This window comes from Somniosus microcephalus, chromosome 1, assembly GCF_052327205.1.
Source record: "Somniosus microcephalus isolate GS21.2 chromosome 1, FLI_Smic_1.0, whole genome shotgun sequence".
NCBI classification, from domain to species: Eukaryota; Metazoa; Chordata; class Chondrichthyes; order Squaliformes; family Somniosidae; genus Somniosus; species Somniosus microcephalus.
In genome coordinates this window covers 231,135,865-231,149,982 of record NC_140987.1, presented here as the reverse complement: position 1 = coordinate 231,149,982, position 14,118 = coordinate 231,135,865, and the positions used below count along the sequence as shown (strand labels likewise).

The window sequence follows — 14,118 nt, the reverse complement described above, 5'->3', positions numbered from 1 at the left end:
TTTCACCTAGAAGGATAAGGGCAGCAGGAGCATGGGAATACCATCCCCTCCAAGTCACACACCATCATGTCTTGGAAATATATCGCTGTTCCTTCATCGTCGCTGGGTCAAAATCCGGGAACTCCCTCCCGAACAGCACTGTGGGAGTACCTTCACCACACAGACTGCAGTGGTTCAAGAAGATGGCTCGCCACCTCCTTCTCAAGGGCAACTAGGGATGGGCAATAAATGCTGGTCTTGCCAGTGATGCCCACATCCCATGAAATAATTTTACTGGAGTGCATAATTGGGCTGGAGAACCAAATTTTAATTTGATTATTAAGGTTTATTTGAAGTTTTATTGGTTTATTTACAGTTTTATTGGTTTATTTACGGTTTTAATGGTTTATTTACAGTTTTTATCTGTCTAAATTTATGGTTTCACCAAAAGAGGATGAAATAATTTTTAAAATGTTTTCCTTGCCTCACTTCCTGGTCCAGATGCACCTCTTCTGTCCCTCAACCATTCCATTCACCCAAGACCCGTCATATTATTTAGAGGATAGGCCGCTGATGCGTAAAAAGGAATCAATTATCAGGAATTGCTACACATCCTCGATGGCGGCTGTGGGTACCCAGAATGCCGCGCGGTTGGGAACACGCCCTATCTGAGTGACGGGGGCCCGGTGCGCAGGCGCAGTAGTGCCGGGTTCCTGGCCCGCCTGAAGGAAGATGGCGGTCGGGACAGAGCGGGCGCGGTAGGAGAGGGCGAGCGGACGCGGTGGGAGAATAAACCACAAGGCCGGCTTTATAATAAAGGGGCTGCGGCTTTAGGCCCGAATAACAGCCCCCGGGTCCGGGGTTCATCCAGCTGCAGGGCGGCGGCTGTGAGGCTTTCTCCCGGGGACAGAAGGAGGAATTGGAGCCGCGGGTGGGCCGGGAAGCTTCACAAACACCCGGTGTAGGCCTCAGGCCCCGAATAAGAGCCCACAGGCCCCGGGTTTACCGGCGGGGACAGGCCCGGCCGCCCGGATCAGAGTGGTCACTGGCCGCCATCTTGGGCAGGGAGGGATTTTTAAAATTTGTTTCTGGGATGTGGCGTCGCTGGCAAGGCCGGCATTTATTGCCCATCACTAGTTGCCGTGGAGAAGGTGGTGGTGAGCCGCCTTCTTAAACCGCAGCAGTCCGAGTGGTGAAGGTCGTTGCGGTTTGTTACAACTGAGTGACTCGCTGGGCCATTTCAGAGGGCGGTTAAGAGTCAACCACATTGCTGTGGGTCTGGAGTCACATATAGGCCAGACCGGGTAAGGACGGCAGATTTCCTTCCCGAAAGGACATTAGCGAACAAGATGGGCTTTTACGACAATCCGATAGTTGAATGGTTACCATTACTGATATTAGCTTTTTGTTCCAGATTTATTGAATTAACTGAATTTAAATTCCCCAGCTGCTGTGGTGGGATTTCAACTCACGCCTCTGGATCATTAGTCCAGGCCTCTGGATTACTAGTCCAGTGACATTACCACGAGGCTATCGTCCCCATACGCGCATGTGCTGCCATCTTGGTACAGGAACAGAGAGTGGGCGGGGCTTCAGGTTCCCAGAGACCAGGAGAGACAATCATTGACTCATTGATTTTATTCTCACTCTGCACACAGCGGGTGTGGAACTGAACCCAACCAGAGTAGAGGGAGGGGGAAAACTGGGAGTGGAGGAAAGAAATGTTGGAGATGGTGCGATGGGTTTGGATTTCAGCACAGGGAGGAGGGAGAGTGTGTGGGATGGGGATTTACAACTTTGGGGTTAAAATGTGTTATTTTGGTCATATTTCTAGATTTGCTATTTTCTGCCCACTGGGCAATCACAGTGCACTGACCAACACCTTAGCTTGTCAGAATAGGGCAGGTGGAACCGAGCTAGAGGCAGCTCTGGGACTTCATCTTCTAAGCATTGGGTTGGGAAACAAGAATTCCATTGTTTATTGGGCCCTGGCGAGCACTGCCCTCCCTCCCACAATTTTAATATTTTGACGCATCTGTCTATTTATATACTAGGAATGTTTTAATTGCTTTCACAGCAAAATGCGTTTATTATTAAACCTTCACAGAAGGCAACTGTGGCAACAATTGAATAAAACTCAGAGAGTTGTCGGGATCGGGAACGCTCTATCTGGAAAGGTCATGAGCTGATTCCATCAATGATTTTAAAAGGGAGTTGGACGGGTACTTGAGGATGAGGATCTTACAGGGTTACGGACAACAAGCAGGGATGTGGGACTAAGCACGAGTGCTCATTCTAAGAGCCAGCACAGGCCCGACGAGCCGAATGGCCTCCTTCGTGCTGTACTTTTCCATGATTCTATGAAAACTAACCGAACCAAACAAAGAAATGATCTTCCTTGGTTATCGATCATTTCACTAAATTTCAACAGAGTACTCTATACACCAACAAGAATTTATATTTATAAAGAGCTTTTAAAACATTTACAGTAGCGTAATAAGACAATAATCGACACACATACATTGTGGTCCAGTGCACTTACTCAAAGTTCCTTCACAACTGTAACAATTCTATTGCGGTTGCTGTGAAGGCTGTGCTCACTCTGCTCGTGCACCTGGTCTCCAAAGGAGGCAAAACAGGACTAATGCTGCCGAGCTCAGCCCTTTTTGATCAGAAAATATCAACTGTTTCGCCTCGTCAGGAAATGCACAAAAGAGGCAGCAGTGCTGATTGGCTGCCCAGGAAAGTCCTATTTAGATTAAACTCCTTCACCCAGAGAGTGCTGAGAATGTGGAACTTGCTGCCACAGGGAGTAGTTGAGGCGAAGAGCATGGATACATTTAAGGGGAAGCTGGATAAACACATGGGAGAAAGGATTAGAAGGAGATGCTGACAGGGTGAGATGAAGAGAGATGGGAGGAGGCTTGTGTGGAGAATAAACACCGCATGGACCAGTTGGGCCGAATGGCCTGTTTCTGTGCTGTACAATCTATGTAATTCTATGTAATAAGAGAGGAAAGAATGTTCCATAGAAACTAGAATTATCTGTTCTGCATTTTAATCCTGAACTTACAGTGATGCCTTTTGTAAACTGCTTTTACAGGGAATATCATCGGTCTTTGAATGTGGAAGGAGAATTGTTTGCCTGTTTTGTCTGTGGGAAAAGATTTCAAAGATCAGTGTGACTGGAAAAGCACCGAGACACACAGACCCGAGTGAGAGTGTTCCAGTGCACTGACTGTGGAAAGAGCTTTAACCAGTTACACAGCCTGAAAAAACATCGCACCATTCACAGCGGGGAGAAACCGTACACGTGTTCTGTGTGTGGACGAGGCTTCAACTGATCATCCAACCTGGAGAGACACAAGGACACCCGCACCACAGAGAAACCGTGGAAATGTGGGGACTGTGGGAAGGGATTCAGCTCCCCATCCCGGCTGGAAACTCATCGACGCAGTCACACCGGGGAGAGGCCGTTCACCTGCTCCGAGTGTGGGAAGGGATTCAGTCAGTCATCCCACCTTCTGACACACCAGCGAGTTCACACAGAGGAGAGACCGTTCAGTTGCTCTCACTGTGGGAAGAGGTTCAGGCACTCATCTCACCTCATTGCACACCAGCGAATTCACACTGGGGAGAGACCGTTCACCTGCTCTGTGTGTGAGAAGGGATTCACTAATTCATCCACTCTGCTGATACACCAGCACATTCATACTGCAGAGAGGCCGTTCACCTGCTCCGTGTGTGAGAAGGGATTCACTAATTCCTCTGACCTTCTGAGACACCAGCGCATTCACACTGGGGAGAGGCCATTCACCTGCCCTGTGTGTGGGAAGGGATTCACTCAGTCATCCAACCTGCTGAAACACCAGCGCATTCACACTGGGGAGAGACCATTCACCTGCCCCGTGTGTGGGAAGGGATTCAATCAGTCATCCAACCTGCTGACACACCAGCGAGTTCACACTGGGGAGATGCCATTCACCAGCTCCGTGTGTGGGAAGGGATTCACTCAGTCATCCAACCTGCTAGCACACCGAGTTCACACTGGGGAGAGGCTGTTCACCTGCTCCGTGTGTGGGAAGGGATTCAATCAGTCATCCAACCTGCTGAGACACCAGCGAGTTCACAAGTGACTGCAGAGTTTGGATTTTGCTGTTATTGCTGCTGTTAATCACATCCAGGACTGAACCTTGTTGATTCTGATAGTTGGGGTTTGTTTCTGCTGATGGTAATAACCCCTATAACTGGGCTGGAGTTTAATATTCTGGATATATAGCTGATTGAGTTGTCGGGGCTGCAGTGTTCGTTTAAGAACCGCTGTCTGATCTTTCCCCTTAATTTCTGATGAGAGTCCCTGAATTATTTTAAAATAAAATTATGAACTTTTACTTCAATCCTAAATTGATATTTGGTACAAAATCTACAATTCAGTGTCTGAAAGGTTTCACTGATTAACATCTCCAATTAGAAAGTGCTGAATAATCCTTGCTGACAATTCTTACTGACTTGCACATTACACACAGTGACACCTCCATTATCCACCAGAAAGAAGGGGAATGGGAATTGGTGGAGAATCGAGAGTCCCCAAATGTTGCCCCTCCCGTCTGGTACAGCAATCTCCTCGGTACGGGAATGGAGACAAGTCCAGTTATAGTAACGGGCTGAGTTAAAGGTATTTACTCAGACGGGTGGAAGGTGGGAAGTGGTGTTCCATGGGGATCGGTGCTGGGACCACTTGTTCATCATTTACATGAATGATTTGGACTTGGGAATCAAGTACAATTTCAAAATTTGCAGATGGCACTAAATTGGGGGTTGTAGTTAATACTGAGGAAGACTGCGATAACATCCTTGTAGAATTATTCAGTTGTGTTCAGTAAATAGCAGCATCTTTTAATTTGCTTTGACTGATCACATCACTATATAGTTATGTGAAAAACAGAAATCATTAACAGCTCCCAATTTCAGAATTGTCAGATTCAAACTCAACTTCTTCCAAGTACAATCTAACATTTCAAAAATTGTAATGGATGTAGGCGAGATATTAGGACTGTTGTCTGACACAATCCAAACACAGTGACACACAGACAGATGGGCAGGTGTAGCTTCACAGTGAATCCTTTCAAGCCTCACTAAAAAGTGGCAGCCTGGCAATCCATTGTTCACTAATGGAGTTGTGATCTTTGTAAATTAAGACAGGAAATGCATGGAAATGTGTCAAAAAGTTGATTAACAGAGTGGGGCATCATCTCCCTTTGATTTCTATTTCTGACACCAGGCAACAGAAAAAGGTCATTACAACATGACATAAACAGACTCTTCAGGTGTGAGACATCAGACTTCAGAACAACACGTCTGCCAGCTCTGGCCACAAACCTCAGTACAGTCAACCTTTCAGCAGCTGCAGCCCTGATTAAATAACTAGTAGTTTAACATGTCTAGTAGAGCTTTTGTATCTCTATTCAAAATAGAAGAAAATCTATTTGTGACACACACAAAGGTCGCCACAAACTTCCCTGAACGCCAACCCTCTGATTTCTGTTTTGGAGCCAGTTTTCCATCCATTCTGCTGCCGGGCCCTTCACTCCAAACGGCCTGACCTTGGTCATCTTGTCGATCTTACAAACTGTTTATGGATAGCAAGCTGGTCACAAAACAGGAAACAGCGTAGGGGTTAGGAGTAGCTATTCAAGACTGGCAAAAGGTGGGAAGTGGTGTTCCACAGGGAGCGGTGCTGGGCTCACTGTTGTTCACCATTTACATAAACGATTTGGACTCAGGAATTGGAAGTACAATTTCAAACTTTGTTTATGACACCAAATTGTGAGGTAAAGTTAATACTGAGAAAGACTGCGACAAAATTCAAGAAGACATTAACAAACTTGCAGAATGGGAGTGTAATTGGAAAATTAATTTCAGTATAGATCCGTGTGAGGTTGTGTGTTTTGGTAGGAAGAATAAGGAGGCCACACACTTGAAAATAAGAGTCCAAATGCGACAGAGGAGCAAAGGGATCTCGGGGTCCAGATTCACAAATCACTAAAAGTAGCGACGCAGGTTAATGAGGCCATAACAGGAGCCAACAATGGACTGGGGTCATTTCTAGAGGGATAGAATTGAAAAGCAGAGAAGTTATTTTAAACTCGTATCGAACCTTGGTTAGACCACACTTGGCGTACAGTGCACAGTTCTGGTCTCCATATTATAAAAAGGATATAGAGGCACTGGAGAAGGTGGAAAAAGGCTTTGCAAGGATGATCCTAGAACTGAGAGGATATATTTATCAGGAAAGTCTGAGCAGGCTGGGGTTCTTTTCTCTAGAATAAAGAGGCCCGATAAAGGTCTTTAAGATGATGAAAAGGTTATAGAGGGTGGACCTGGAAAAAATGTTTCCACTTGTGGGGGAGTCCAAAACTACAGGTCATAAATATAACACAGTCTCTAATAAATCCAATGGGGAATTCAGGGGCAACCTCTTTACCCAAAGAGAGGTCAGAATGTGGAACGTGCTACCACAAGGAGTAGTTGAGTTGAATAGCACAGATACATTCATGGGGAAGGTAGATAAGCACATGAGGGAGAAAGGAATAGAAGGATATGCTAATAGGGTTAGATGAAGAGTGGTGGGAGGAGACTCGTGTGGAGCAGAAACACCGGCATTGACCAGTTGGGCCGAATGGCCTGTTCCTGTGTTGTAGACTCTAATTCTATGTAACTCTGTGTAACTATGTCTTCTGACTCCTGATGTAGCTGGAATAGCTTTTGCTATTATTACCATAATTGTGCACCATCTTCCAAAAGATCTCTGAGCTTCTCTAATGGCTGCTTTTGACTCCCTCAAATTCTGGGTATATTTGCCCCTATTCTCCTGTAAACTGAATTCATCTTGTTACGAACTGGGTTCAATGTAAGACAGTTCGGGGAGTCAGGGATCATTCACCCCGAGATCTACGCTGGCCGGTAAAACCCCAGAGAGTTCCTTAGTAAGGATTCCTCTGGTTCCTCACCATATATTTGTCAGGATACCGAAACCCAGCTTCTTTACCGTCCACTCCTGGAGGCCCCACTCCCTGAGCCTACAACCTTCAGCAGGGTCAGTGGTGGAGTTCCACAGCAGGAGTGATCCAGAGTAACTGTCGAATGTTCCAGGTCGTGTATTTTTAGTTATCCTGGTGTCTAACACACATACATCAATAAAACAGGGAATTCCTGGAAACACACTGCAGGTCCTGCTTTATCTGGAGATCAAATGTCTGTTGTATAATTGTACCAGTAGTTAACAGGCTCCTGTGAACTCCGCCTGTTATTTTAATGCAGACTTTAACCAATTTATTTTAAATGGGTTTATTTCAAATTAGTTAATACCTGCCTTAAAATGGTAGACTCAGGACTGTCACACAAACATGTCCAATGATTACCAGTCATTTTTAGACTGGAAACTTAAATCTGTTTCACGTTCAGTCAGGAACAGATCGCAGTTTGACACCAATCTCTGATTTGACAGCACGTTTCCAGCATTCACCATTGTTCTTCCTGACTCTAAAACACAGTTGTAAAGGAGCCTTCTGTTCCGTGCCTAGGAGTTCTGAACCATGGAAGAGAGCGGTTGAGACACATTTCTTACAGGCCTCGAGATTAACCCACATGACAACTTTGCTGTCAGTGAAGAGCGATGAGAAAGACCAAAGTGCCATTTGCCCCTCTCAGTGTGGCCCTGAAGGACTGTATCCAGGCTGACGTTCTGTTCCCGATGTACGATCCTACCTCAGATTGTCCTTTCTGAGCTCCAGCCAGGTGATACTAAACACTCAGGTGGGAAAGACAATAATCTACAACAATGTGTTTAAATCAAAGCAGATTTTTAAAAATATATATCCAGCATATTAAACTCCAGCCCAGTTATAGGGGTTATTAACATCAGCAACAACAATAACAGCAGGGTCCAACCCCTGCAGTCATTTGTGAACTCGCTGGTGTCTCGGCAGGTTGTTTGAGTGAATCTCTTCCCACACTCAGAGCAGGTGAATGGCCTCTCCCCAGTGTGAACTCGCTGGTGTGTGAACAGATCCTTTCTGTTTTTAAATCTCTTCCCACAGTCAGACCATTTAAAAGGTCTGTCATCAGTGTGAACAAGTTGGTGATCAGTGAGGTGGGATGACTGAGTGAATCCCTTACCCCACACAGAGCAGATGAACGTCTCTCCCCAGTGTGAACTCCCCGGTGTCTCAGCAGGTGGGATGAACGGGTGAATCCTTTCCCACACACAGAGCAGGTGAACGGCCTCTCCCTGGTGTGAGTGCGTTGGTATGTCAGTAACTCCTTTTTACTTTTAAAGCTCTTCTCACAGTTAGAACATTTAAAAGGTCTCTTATCAGTGTGAACTTGCTGGTGTGTCAGAAGGTGAGATGAACAAGTGAATCCCTTCCCACACAAGGAGCAGGTGAATGGCCTCTCCCCAGTGAGTGCGTCGGTGTGTCAGTAATCCCTTTTACTTTTAAAGCTGTTCTCACAGAACACTTAAAAGGTCTGTTATCAGAGTGAACAAGTTGATGTGTCCAAAGGTGGGATGACTGAGTGAATCCCTTCCCACACAAGGAGCAGGTGAACCGCCTCTCCCCAGTGTGAACTTGCTGGTGTGTCAACAGATCCTTTGTGCTTTTAAAGCTCTTCTCACAGAACATTTAAAAGATCGATCCTCAGTGTGAACTCGCTGTGTGTCAGGAGGTTTGATGAAGCATTAAATCCCTTCCCACATTCAATGCAGGTGAACGGTCTCTCTTCAGTGTGAACTCGCTGGTGCGCATGGAGGCTGGATGACTGAGTGAATCCCTTCCCACACACGGGGCAGGTGAACGGCCTCTCTCCAGTGTGACTGCATCGATGAGTTTCCAGCTCAGAAGGGTAATTGAATCCCTTCCCACAGTCCCAACATTTCCATGGTTTCTCCTGGTTAAAGCTCTTTCCACAGTCAGTGCACTGGAACACTCTCACTCGGGTGTGTGTGTCTCGGTGCTTTTCCAGTCACACTGATCTTTGAAATCTTTTCCCACAGACAGAACAGACAAACATTTCTCCTTCCACATTCAAAGGCCGATGATATTCAGGTCCTGATGAATGGAGTGACTCTGTCAGATCTTGACGTGATGTTTGGTTTGAGTTTCCCGTCTGTAAATCCTCCCCTTCTAATACCCTGTAAAAGGAGTTTACAAAAGTCATCACTGTAAGTGCAGGATAGAAATTCAGAACAGACAATTCTAGTTTCTATCAAACATTATTCCTCTCTTGTTCCCCCAAAGCTGTAAATCCCCGTCCCACACACTCTCCCTCCCTGTGCTGAAATCCAAACCCATCGCACCATCTCCAACATTTTGTTCCTCCACTCCCAGTTTTCCCCCTCCCTCTCCTCTGGTTGGGTTCAGTTCCACACCCGCTGTGTGCAGAGTGAGAATAAAATCAATGAGTCAATGATTGTCTCTCCTGGTCACCGCCGCCTGCGCATGCTCAGCTCACCTTCTATTGTTCAGTGTTAAAAGTCAAACCCCGCCCTTCCCACACTCTGATTGGTTGGAGGACCCGCCGCCCGTTTGGTCCTCCTGCCCCGCCCCCTCTTCCGATTGGTCCGGAGCTCCCGTCAATCACATGGCAGTGTGAGCTGAGCATGCGCGGGAGTGACCGGACAGGAGAAACCACAACTGGATCGACACAGCAGAGCCGCCAATCCAGAGCCGGCTTGTATCAGGGCGGTCGCTGGATGCGGAAGTCGGTCCCTGGCCGCCTGTGTAGGTCTTTTTGTTGCTTCAGTTTGAGCTGGAGTGGAGATGGAGGAGAAGCTGCTGGGTTTAACCCCCAGTACTTCTGAGCCCAGGAGGACCCAACAATTTCCAATGTGAGACTGTCAAGGGAGGTGGATTCTGGGGGAGATTAGGTTGTTAAACAGACACTGTCCCTACAATGTAAAAGAGTATTGTTTTAGGAACAAGTATTTCTGTAGAGGCTTTTAATCTATTTTACATCTACAGATTTTTTGAATTCATTCGTGGGGTGTGGGCGTCGTAAGACGTTGTCAATCCCCAGTTGCCCAGTGAGAAGGTGAAGCTGGACGTCCTTCATGAACCGCTGCAGTCCATGTGGTGAAGGTGCTCCCACAGTGCTGCCAGGTAAGGAATTCCAGGATTTTCACCCAGCGACGATGAAGGAATATATGTCCAAGGATGGTGTGTGACTTGGAGGGGAACTTGGAGGTGATGCTGTTCCCATACACCTTGTCCTTCAAGGTGGTAGAGGTCGTGGGTTTGGGAGGTTATGTCAAAGTTCTGGTTGGGTTGCAGATGTATAAAAGCCCTCACCTTCACCCCCGCCCACCTCTCTCTCTCCTCCCATAGAGGCTACTGAAGGACATTTAGTGAACCAGTTGGGTTTTTGTGACAATCTCTTGGAGTCTTAACGGCACAGGAGGCCTTTCGGCCCATCAAGTCCGTGCTGGCTCTCTGTAGAGCAATCCAATCAGTCCCATTCCCCCACTCTATCCCCGTAGCCCTGTAAGTTTATTTCCCCCAAGTGCCTATCCAGTCTCCCCTTGAAAGCATTGAGTGTCTCTGCTTTTATTTGGCACCTTTCATGCTGATGTTTTTCTACTGCCAGCCCCACAAATGACCAGATTCATTGAGCTCAATTTCACAACCTGCCTTTGTGTTTTTGTGGGTTCTCTCTCACGCTCCGTTTTTCCTGTTTTAAACTCATTTTACAGGGTATTAGAAGAATAGGATTTGCAGACGGGGAACTCAAACCAAACATCACTTCAAGATCTGACAGAGTCACTCGATTCATCAGGATCTGAATATCATTACCCTTTGATCATGGAAGCAAAAAGCACCGTTCACAGCGGGGAGAAACCGTACACGTGTTCTGTGTGTGGACAAGGCTTCAGCCAATCATCTGGCCTGTTGAGACACAAGTGCATACACACCAGGGAGAGGCCATTCACCTGCTCCGTTTGCGGGAAAGGATTCACATGGCCATCCCACCTGCTGACACACCAGCGAGTTCACACTGGGGAGAGGCCGTTTACCTGCTCCCTGTGTGGGAAAGGATTCACTAATTCATCCAATCTGCTGCAACACTGGCAAGTTCACACTGATGAGAGACCTTTTAAATGCCCGGACTGTGGGAAGTGCTATAAAAGTTCCGGGAAACTGATGTGCCATCAACGGGTTCACACTGACGAGAGACCATTCAAGTGCTCTCACTGCGGGACTGGGTTCAGGCGATCATCTGACCTCACTGTACACCAGCGCACTCACACTGGGGAGAGGCCGTTCACCTGCTCCGCCTGTGGGAAGCGATTCACTCGCTCATCTCACCTGCTGACACACCAGCTTGTTCACACCGATAAGAGACCTTTTAAATGTTCTGACTGTGAGAAGAGATTTAAAAGAAAAAAGGATCTACTGAGACACCAGCGAGTTCACTCTGGGGAGAGGCCGTTCACCTGCTCCGTGTGTGGGAAGGGATTCATTCAGTCATCTGACCTGTTGAAACACCAGCAAGTTCACTCTGGGGAGAGGCTCTTCACCTGCTCCGTGTGTGGGAAGGGATTCAGTCGTACATCCCACCTGCTGACACACCAGCGAGTTCACACTGGGGATAGACCTTTTAAATGTTCTGACTGTGAGAAGAGATTTAATAGAAATAAGGATCTGCTGAGACACCAGCGAGTTCACACTGGGGAGAGGCCGTTCACCTGCTCTGTGTGTGGGAAGGGATTCACTCAGTCATCCGACCTTCTGAGACACCAGCATGTTCACACTGGGGAGAGGCCGTTCACCTGCTCCATGTGTGGGAAGGGATTCACTTGTTCATCCCACCTACTGAAACACCAGCATGTTCACACTGGGGAGAGGCCGTTCACCTGCTCCGTGTGTGGGAAGGGATTCATTCAGTCATCTGACCTGTTGAAACATCAGCAAGTTCACTCTGGGGAGAGGCTGTTCTCCTGCTCCATGTGTGGGAAGGGATTCACTCGTTCATCTCACCTGGTGACACACCAGCGAATTCACACTGCTGAGAGACCGTTCACCTGCTCTGTGTGTGGGAAGGGATTCACTCAGTCATCCAACCTTCTGAGACACCAGCGAGTTCACAAGTGACTGCAGGGGTTGGATTCTGCTGTTATTGCTGCTGTTAATCACATCCAGGACTGAACCATGTTCATTATGACAGTTTGTTTCTGCTGATGTTAAACTCCAGCCCAGTTATAGGGGTTATTAATATTCTGGATGGATGTCAAATAAATCAGCTTTGTTTTAAACACATTGCTGTAGATTTTTTTCTTTCCCACCCAGTGTTTAGCATCACCTGGCTGGAGCTCCGAAAGGACAATCTGGGGGAAGGATGGTATGGATGGAAAAGAACTTAAGCTGGACACAGTCCCTCAGGGCCACACTGAGAGGGGCAAACAACACTTTGGTCTTTCTCGTCTCTCTTCACTGACAGCAAGGTTGCCGTGTGGGTTAATCTTGAGGCCTGTAAGAGATGTGTCCCAGCCGCTCTCTTCCATGGTTCAGAGCTCCTAGACATGGAACAGAAGGCTCCTTTACAACTGTGTTTAGAGTCAGGAAGAACAACGGTGAATGCTGGAAACGTGCTGTCAAATCAGAGATTGATGTAAAACTGCGATCTGTTCCTAACTGAAAGTGAAACAGCAGGTTTAAGTTTCCAGTCTAAAAATGACTGTGGTAATTATTCTATGTAGATTTAACGCATCTGTGGGACAGTCCTGAGTCTACCATTTTAAGGCAGGCGTTAACCCATTTAAAATAAACCCGTTTAAAATAAATTGGTTAAAGTCTACATTAAAATAGCAGAGGGAGGAGTTCACAGGAGCCTGTTAACTGCTGGGTACAATTATACAACAGACATTTGATCTCCAGATAAAGAAGGACCTGCAGTGTGTTTCCAGGAATTCCCTGTTTTATTGATATGTGTGTTAGACACCAGGATAACTAAAAATACACAACCCGGAACATTCACGGGGGTGCGATCCTGACAGTTACTCTGGGATCACTCCCGCTGTGGAACTCCACCACTGACCCTGCTGAAGGTTGTAGGCTCAGGGAGTGGACGGTAAGAAAGCTGGGCTTCAGTATCCTGACAAATATACACCGAGGAACCAGAGGAAACCTTACTGAGGAACCGTCTGGGGTTTTACCGGCCAGCGTAGGTCTCGAGGTGAATGATGCCTGACTCGCTGAACTGTCTTACATTGAACTCAGTTCAGATCAAGGTGACTTCAGTTTGCAGGAGAATAGAGACAAATATCACCCACAATTGAGGGAGTCAAAAGCAGCCATTAGAGAAGCTCAGAGATCTTTTGGAAGATGGTGTACAATTGTGGTAATAATAGTAAAAGCTTTTCCAGCTACGTCAGGAGTCAGAAGACATAGTTACACAGAGTTACATAGAATTACAGAGTCTACAGCACAGGAACAGGCCATTCGGCCCAACTGGTCAATGCCGGTGTTTCTGCTCCACACGAGTCTCCTCCCACCACTCTTCATCTAACCCTATTAGCATATCCTTCTATTCTTTTCTCCCTCATGTGCTTATCTACCTTCCCCATAATGTATCTGTGTTATTTGCCTCAATCACTCCTTGTGGTAGCATGTTCCACATTCTGACCTCTCTTTGGGTAAAGAAGTTTCCCCTGAATTCCCCATTGGATTTATTAGAGACTGTGTTATATTTATGACCTGTAGTTTTGGACTCCACCACAAGTGGAAACATTTTCTCCATGTCCACCCTCTATAACCTTTTCATAATCTTAAAGACCTCGATCAGGTCACCCATCGGCCTTCTCTTTATTCTAGAGAAAAGAGCCCCAGCCTGTTCAGCCTTTCCTGATAAGTATATCCTCTCAGTTCTAGGATCATCCTTGCAAAGCCTTTTCCCACCTTCTCCAGTGCCTCTATATCCTTTTTATAATATGGTGACCAGAACTGTTCACTGTACTCCAAGTGTGGTCTAACCAAGGTTCGATACAAGTTTAACATAACTTTGCTGCTTTTCAATTCTATCCCTCTAGAAATGATCCCCAGTCCATTGTTTGCTCCTGTTATGGCCTCATTAACCTGCGTCGCT

General features: G+C 46.7%; 2 protein-coding genes across 4 annotated transcripts; both read left to right on the top strand.

The window, feature by feature from the left end:
* The first annotated feature begins 656 nt into the window (after positions 1 to 656).
* On the top strand, positions 657 to 12,291 carry LOC147124675 (uncharacterized). 3 transcript variants are annotated; one of them, XM_085991153.1, is made up of 3 exons: positions 657 to 737; positions 10,002 to 10,139; positions 10,730 to 12,291. In XM_085991153.1, exon 3 carries the CDS (start codon positions 10,839 to 10,841, stop codon positions 12,126 to 12,128), a length of 1,290 nt encoding a protein of 429 aa, XP_085847279.1. In that variant the 5' UTR covers positions 657 to 737; positions 10,002 to 10,139; positions 10,730 to 10,838; the 3' UTR covers positions 12,129 to 12,291. The 3 variants fall into 3 exon arrangements, with proteins under 3 accessions (XP_085847279.1, XP_085847288.1, XP_085847271.1); XM_085991162.1 differs by lacking the exon at positions 657 to 737 and adding an exon at positions 9,207 to 9,868; XM_085991145.1 differs by lacking the exon at positions 657 to 737 and having other exon boundaries at positions 9,892 to 10,139.
* On the top strand, positions 3,324 to 4,925 carry LOC147124676 (uncharacterized; the record flags this gene model as incomplete). The annotated part of the gene is made up of 1 exon (XM_085983868.1): positions 3,324 to 4,925. A coding segment is annotated over one exon (792 nt), but the record flags the coding sequence as incomplete, so codon positions are not given.
* Positions 12,292 to 14,118: the final 1,827 nt, after the last annotated feature.

Coding starts and splice junctions, on each gene's coding strand:
- LOC147124675 (XM_085991153.1), top strand. CDS start 10,839: ATGGAAGCAAAAAGCACCGTTCACAGCGGGGAGAAACCGTACACGTGT.